This window comes from Oncorhynchus kisutch, linkage group LG30 (genome assembly GCF_002021735.2).
Source record: "Oncorhynchus kisutch isolate 150728-3 linkage group LG30, Okis_V2, whole genome shotgun sequence".
NCBI classification, from domain to species: domain Eukaryota; kingdom Metazoa; phylum Chordata; class Actinopteri; order Salmoniformes; family Salmonidae; genus Oncorhynchus; species Oncorhynchus kisutch.
The window spans coordinates 18,808,156-18,816,600 of NC_034203.2; the positions used below are offsets into that span (position 1 = coordinate 18,808,156).

The window sequence follows — 8,445 nt, forward strand, 5'->3', positions numbered from 1 at the left end:
CGAACAGATCCATATCTTATTTGGATGTGAATAGGCGATGAGATGAAAATCAACCAGCCGCAGAATTTTCACTTCCTGTTTGGAAGTTTGCCTGCCCTATGAGTTCTGTTTTCCTCAGGCATAATTCAAACAGTTTTAGAAACTTCAGAGTGTTTTCTATCCAATAGTAATAATAATATGCATATATTAGCATCTAGGACAGAGTAGGAGGCAGTTCACTATGGGCACGCAATTCATCCAAAGTGAAAATGCTGCCCCCTATTCATAAAAGGTTAAGAGCTTCATCCACACATTGTGGAGAATAGCCTCTAATTAGAAACCTGTTGTGCATTTCCACTGCTTATTCCAGATAGTCCTGAAAATGATTTGTTGCAAGGTTGGGAGGAGGAGGGGGGGTTCACACCTAGCTCAAGTTGGGGAGGGGAGGGTGTATTCACACCTAGCTCAGCTATTAGACAATTATTTAGAAAAGGTTGAAAAGTCTATTGTTCAGAAAATAGCCCATCCTGCTACGCTTGTGAAAAACGAGTAATTGTACTTTTTCCCCTTTCCAAATGTTAAAGATTCCAATGTATAAAGTGCTTTTAGCCACAATTGGCCCCAACCCCAATTAATACATTTGGGTACAGTGCATAGCGTGCTGGACTTCAGGCTAGAATGTTGAGGGTTCAAAAACCTGCTCCCTGCTTGCTATAATGAATGATTTTGATTCACCTGGTATTGGATATGGCATAAAAAAAACTTGCTAAATAGCGATTTTTGTCAATTAACTTTATGACAAAAAATATGCACAATCGTTTGTCACTTATATGCCACTTGATATGATTGGTCAAATAAAGACCTTGGGACCCAAATGCATAATGAGTGCTCTAACTCCCCCTTGTGGTGGTCTGAAGCAATGAAGCCGTGACGCTGGGTACCTCTAAGTCCTGCGGTACAAGCTCACAACTTTTAAAGGAGGAACCCCTGTACACTGCATATCACATAACATCTTTACACTGCATATCACATATCACAATACACTGCATATCAGACAGTTGAGTTAACCCCGGTGCTGTAGCTGCATTTTCTGTCTCACAATCTTACTGTTTTCAGTCCTGGTTGGTAAGTAAGGTTTTATGTAACGTCATTTCCACACTGTCTGGCATTGTTTCATTGGTACTTATTGGGCTGCTTTACATGTTAAGAGGTTTTCATGTTAAGTCTCATGCTTATTTTCTTTTCCTTCACAGGTGATACCTTAGAGGATGATATTACTCCAACCAGTCCTGAGGAGTATTATTTAGAGGGTAGCAGAGTTAAGATCTCACGTAACTATACAGTAAGATCAGATAGTCTGCTGTGGTACAGACAGTACCCTGGATCAGGTGTCCAGTTCCTTTATATAGTATATAATCCATATAAGGTGAGAGGTGATCCACAAGACATTCGACTGTCTGTAAATCTGAATTAACGTCTGGATCCCCTCTGCTGAAATGACAGAATCTGCTCTGTACTACTGTGCACTGACGGCCACAGCGACAGGAAACCCAGAAACACGGTACAAAAACCTTTCAAATGTATCTCACACAATTAAATGGAGAGAATCTACCTCCAACACCACCCAGTGGAGGGAATGAGAGATGCAGTATCACTGAAAAGAGGACAAATGAGAGGAGAGGAGAGGGAAGGAGAGGCCAGGAGAGGAGAGATTGAGAATCTTTATAGCAACTGTACTTTGCCGTGTAGTTTGTAGGTGAACTAAACAGAAATTATCAACTGTAAACCTTGCAGATGAAGTTAGTTTGGAGTATTCAGCTTCTGTTGTACTATTAGTCAGTTTGACTTCCAACCCCAGCCATGTTGTTCATCTGGTCAATTATTACCTTCTCAGTAATAGGTAAGTTATGGCTTTCAAAGTAGTGTCATGTTTTCTGTTTAGAAAATTACAACAATACATGTTTATTTCAATAAACAAATGACTCAATCTTAATTCCTTCAAAAATGCAGGTGACACCTATGAGCATAATATCGAGCCAAACCAACATGGATCTGGAGATCTCCTCTGCTGAAGTGACAGACTCTGCTCTGTACTACTGTGCCCTGAGTCCCACAGCAACAGGAAACCCAGACACACTGTACAAAATTCTAAACTGAAAACACTGACATCCCCTAAGATAAACATTTTAATTATTGGGTTTCCTTCAGTAGACAAAGAATATACATGTAGGCTGGAAATGTACAGTGAAATATTTTCAATAAACAATAATAAAATGTTGTAACAAATGAAAAAGTGACAGAAACTCATTCGGTATTCTGAATATGTTGCAGATGTATACTGTAGATTCTAGATATAAAGATGAAAACAAAAAGACCTGTGAAAGAATGAATTGGCTCATGTTGAATAGATTAATTATCTTACAGATATGCCCTTCTAGCAATGTTTTCCCCAATGACATCACAGTAGACAGGTCAGGTCCTTCTGCCAACTCTGGTGCCCTAAAATCAAGAAAATAAATGGAGATAAATAACACAGTTTTATCTAATAACCAGTAGAGGGAGACTAAGGTAATCATATTTCAGTGCAGCTCTGCATTTTGAGGATGTGACAGTGGAATCAAGCAGCAACAAGAAGTCTGTTGTCACTTCTGCTCATCTGACAACTCTCTGTATTTTGGGGTGGGGCTTCAAAGGTTTGAGAAAATACTTTTTTTTTGTATACACAAATATTAGTGTGCCGTGTGTTATCATTTTAACTTCCAGTTTCAGCTACAATGTCAATCCCCACATTTATTTTGCTTTTAGTAGTTGCATGTAAGTAATCTACTATTATTGGTGTTATGTTGAATCTAAACTAAATGTTGATGTGTTGAAAATAGATCTATAACAGAGTAGTAATAGAAGAATAACATATTTTGCATCTCTTGCAGGTGACAGTAATGGTCAGACCATTGAGCCAGGAAACCTGGTGGGTGTGTTTAAGAACCTATGTAAAGAGGAGGAGCAACATTGTATATGCCTACTTATCATTTCAAAGTCATAGCAGTGTTTTGGCTTTGCTGTGTTCGAAATAACTGTCACACGGAATGACGCTGGAGTGACGAAGCAGGTACGGGGAGTGAACATTTAATAAACAACTGACATAGACGAGACAGGAACAGTGTCAGAAACAGATACAAAGAAACAATCAATGCAGCAGCAGAGAACAGAGCTGGGAACAGACAAATATAGGGGAAGAAATGAACATGTGATAAATGAATCCAGGTGAGTCCAATAACGTTGATGCGAATGACGAGGGAAGGCAGGTGTGCGTGATGGATGGCAGGAGTGCGTGATGCAGGGTAATCTGGCGCCCTCAAGCGCCAGGGGAAGGGAAGAGTGGGAGCAAAAGTGACAGTACCCCTCCCTCTTGGGACGCCACCCGGCATCGCACCTGGGCGAACCTGCCGAGACATGGGCGCTGGGCAAGCCCGACGATCCGGCTGAGGAAGGGGAAGGGAAGCTCGAAGATCCAGTGGATAGTGACGTGGGATGGGCAACCTCCGAGCCAACCGAGGCAACGAAACCTCTCAAGCCAGCCAGGGTGTGGAAGCCCGACGAGCTGGCTAGGCATCCCCGGCTCCATCGGTGGCGACCCAGAGCCGTTGCCAACTTTCCAACTGGAACGCCAGTACTCCCCGATGCTTCGTATGTATGGCTGCTGCATTCATGCTAAGATGAGAGGTGGAGAGATGATTCTCCTCTAACTGACTGGAACAGTGGGACGTCTTCAGATCTGCCTCCTGATAACACACTGTTACAACCATCACCATGTTTCTCTACCCAGTGTTTCTCCTCTCTGCACTTGTTGCTGAGTATTAGTCTTACATTACATACTTTTAACTGTCAAGTGTCATTTGAAAATAGCACTTCCTAGAAGAAATGTAAATAACTGATTCTGACTTTTCACTTTTTCACACAGAATATGTAATAATTTCCCATGAAGAGATAATGTTTATCTAAGCATAACTTCATTACAGGTGGCAGTTATGAGAATGACATAAAACCAACTTCAGAGACAGAACATGGCATGGAGCGAAGCAGTGTTACTCTGTCTCTCAACTACTCTGGCTCAGTAGACTATCTTCAATGGTATCGTCAATATCCCAGATCAGCACCCTAATTCCTGCACAAATATTGCTGTGCTGTGTGTTATCATTTTAACAGCACCCTAATTCCTACACAAATATTGCTGTGCTGTGTGTTATCATTTTAACTTCCAGTTTCAGCTACTACACTAAACTACAGTCTCCTCAAAGCCCTCTGTCTGTCTGTTAATCTGAATAAAGAGAGGACCCATGTGGACCTGGAGATCTCCTCTGCTGAAGTGACAGACGCACTACAGCCCAGAGTGACAGGAATCTGAGAAACACTGTATACAAACCTTTCATATGTGATTCATACAACATGAAAGAGAGATGCAGTATCACAAAAGAGAGGACAAATGAGAGGAGAGGAGAGATTGAGAAGCTTTATTGCAACTGTACATTGGGGCGGAGCTTGTATGTAAACTAAGCAGAAATTATCAACTGAAAACCTTACAGATGAAGTCCGGGTTATGTTGTGCTATTAGTCAGTTTGACTTCCAACCCCAGCCATGTTGTTCATCTGGTCATTTATTATGTTCTCAGTAATAGGTAAGTTATGGCTTTCGAAGTAGTGTCGTGTTTTCTGTTTAGAAAATTACAACAATAGGTGTTTCTTTTTTTTAATGACTCAATGTTCATCTCTTCACATTTGCAGGAGACACCTATGAGCAGACTATAGAGCCAAACCAACATGAAGTGTATGCAGAAGTGGGTAGTAATGTTCTTCTTTCCTGCAACTACTCCTCAGCAGACAGTCTACTATGGTATCAACAGTCTCCAGGATCAGCTCCCCAATACCTTCTGCTCATCCAGCACTACACTGGGATTGAACAGAGAGCTGATTCTCTTGACTCTCGCTTCTCTGGTAAACTGAACAAAGAGAAGACCCGTGTGGATCTGGAGATCTCTTCTGCTGAAGTGACAGACTCTGCTCTGTACTACTGTGCTCTGAGGCCCACAGTGACAGGAAACCTCAGAAACACAATACAAAAACTGATCCTCACGATACAAACACAGACAACCTGAATCTGAGAACCCTAGAACCTGAGTCTGAATAGCTCTTAATAACTTCCATCCATTATATTCCCTTCTTTTAATAGGAAAGTAATTTGCACGTTCAACTGCCAGTGACCAGACTTTACATTCAGAAATGAAATGAATATGTAATAAAAATCAGAATATTTTCAAATGACTAAACATTCTAAACATTCTCTCATATAAATACCATTTATTCCATCTCTATAGTGATTTATTAAACCAAACCTTCCTCACCACCACCACACCTCATTAAGAGCCATCATTCAATGGGTTTTATGTCATAGAGAGGAGATACAAATGATCCTGTTCAAACTGTACATACAGTAGCTATTTTAGTATGTAAATCTAGGTAGGGAAAACTCCCCAATTGCTTTGTAGATGCATGCCAGCAAAGCTACTACACAACACAACACTAAACAATACTTTAATTGCACCATAACTGTGATAAGCAGTGCCCACAAACTGTTCGGGCCTACATAAGCTTGATGTATTCTGCTTCGGTATGATGGAACCTTTTCTCTCATTGGTTCTATCTAATTAATATATATGTTTATTATCACTCACTTTATACTTTTTTTTTATCTTCCAGAGTGCACAGCAGACCATGTCCAACAGCAACCAGGAAGTGTGATTGCTACAGAAGGAGGACTGGTGACACGGAGTTGTCAATATACCACCACTGGAGCTAATAATATTCAATATCTCTATTGGTACAAACAAGAAGCAAATGATTTCCCTAAATATATGCTGAGAAGTTATTCTTTTGGATCTGGAGGCAATGCTGTAGGGTTCAAGGAGAGATTCATTGCAAGTCTAAACGCAAAGACACAATCAGTCCCTTTGACGATCCAGAGGTTGCGTCTGTCCGACTCTGATCTGTACTACTGTGCCCTGGAGCCCAAAGTGACAGGAAATCTGCCAACACTGTTCAAAAACTGCTATCTATTCAAGAGGAGGAGCTAAACTAAGCAGACCACATGGGGATATAATTTAGTCTGTCACATGGGAGTGGTAGCTCAGTGTTACTGGGAGAGCTGCTGAACTTCCACCATCATGTTCCTCTATCCACTTTTATTCATTTCTGCACTTGTTGGTGAGTTTTCTCAATGTTCATTATAGCCACTGTTTAATTAAACAAGGTTCAAAATTAAATAGTAACACTGATAGTGAGCTGCAGTTCGAAACTTTAGAAAATAATGATGGTGGAGATTGATTTGTTCATATACCTTAATTAAAAATGAACAGAGTCAAGTACTGAGGTTCAATCTCTTTTTCAGGTGTCAGTTACCACGATGAAATTCAACCTACAGCAAAGATAATGTATGGTGACAAAGGAGACTTTGTTACACTGTCTTGCAACTACTCTGGTTCACCATACAACCTCCAATGGTATCGTCAGTATCCCAGATCAGCTCCCAAATTCCTTCTCCTCACTACAGTCTCCTCAAACCCCTCTGTAGTAAACGCTACTCCTCCATACCCACATCTGTCTATTAAACTGAATCAGGAGAGAACCCGCCTGGATCTGGAGATCTCCTCTGCTGATGTAACAGACTCTTCTCTGTACTATTGCGCCTTGCAGCCCACAGTGACAGGAAATTGAGAAACACTGTACAAAAACCTGACAGCTCATGATAAACTCCTCTTATTCATATTTTAGGGCAGGGGTGTGGCTAACTACAGTAGGTAAAAAAAAAATCTCCAGCAACACAATTATTTTAATTTGTGTACCGACATGTTAGTAAATAACTGTATTCTTGTAATTCAATTAACTACATTCTTTAGGCTATTGTATAGTTTATTTGTATTATTGGATTTTAGAGTAAATACAGTATCCAGGATCAATTCCCCAATTCCTCCTCTTCATCCTTCATGCCTCTAGGACTGTATTGAGAGCTAAACCTCCATACTCTCACCTCACTGTTAAACCGAACAAAGAAAATACCTGTGTTGATCTGGAGATCTCCTCTGCCGAAATTAAGTACTCTGCTCTGTACTACTGTGTTGTGACATCCACGGTGACAAATTATTTATTGACTTAGCAGTGAGCGGAAATGTATGGATTTACAAGCATCTGCTGTCTCCTGTTACACCACAGTGTAATGTACATATAAATGTACATATAAAACGTCTTTGTTTCTACTCTACATTGTCAGCAGGAGGAGCTAGAGTATACAATTTAGGATTAGATTATGAATCCTCAAGATAAAACATGATCATAGCCAGTTGATGCTGTGCTTTTCATCAGCAGCTGGTGCTTATTCTACACATCAAGTCAAATAGTCCAAATGTCAAAAAGTTAACAGAACAACACTGTAGATGGCAGCATCTACAGTGTTGTTCTGTTAACTTTTTGACATTTTGACTCTTTGACTTGACAGGTAAGTAATAACTTTTTCATCGAAACTGAGTGTGATTATGTTAAATAACATTTTCCAGCATGTTACTAGAATAAATGTCAATATTTACACTTGTGCATGATTTTCATACTATTCTTCATATCCAATCACATATCCAATGTAGTTACTTGAGCCTGGAGGATCTTTTGTGCATTTTTAATACACAAAAAAATAGTCTAATTTTATGATAATGTCCTGCTAATAATTCCTGTTTTCATAAATGTTTTCCAGGTGGCAGTCATGGGAATGACATTACTCCAACATCAGATAAGGTGTTCATTTTTTGTTCATTGTTTTCACCGGTGTTATTTTCTGACCTGGTCTCATCAGCTCCTTATTTAGTTCTGTTCATTCTGTTTGTGCCTTTGTGAGGTATTGTTCAATTTGACTACCAAGCCTTTTTTTTTGCTCGTTTGTGAAAACCTGTTAATACCTTCAGTCCTAGTTTTGATTCACCTGCCTGTTTGCCTACCTGTGTATGACCATTTGCCTGCCTGTGACCACGATTCCTGCCTTTTGTGAAGGTGAAATAAATATCTGCCGCACTCTGCGCGTGAATCTACACCTTTTTCTCCATGAGTATTCATTACAACTTGTTTTCACTCTTATCACTGTGTCAAATAACACTAACCAGCATGTTACCAGGATACATATTAATATTTGCACTCGTGGGTGAATTTGATACTATTCTTCATATCCAATGTAATTACTGGCGACTTGAGTAATATTTCTGTGAATGATCTTTTATCAATTTTTAATACACTTCACTCAATAAAGATTTGAATTGTATAATAATTTCCTGATAAGAATTCCTGTTTTCAAGTGGAAGTCATGGGAATGATATTACTCCAACATCAGATAAGGTGTTTGGTTTGGAGGGTGACGTCATAAAGCTGTCCTGT

General features: G+C 39.9%; 1 gene segment (V, D, J or C); it reads left to right on the forward strand.

The window, feature by feature from the left end:
* The first annotated feature begins 3,059 nt into the window (after positions 1 to 3,059).
* Positions 3,060 to 6,009, forward strand: LOC109875446 (probable non-functional immunoglobulin kappa variable 3-7). The segment is given in 2 exon segments: positions 3,060 to 3,243; positions 4,762 to 6,009. Coding segments are annotated over 2 exon segments (381 nt in total).
* The last annotated feature ends 2,436 nt before the right edge of the window (positions 6,010 to 8,445 follow it).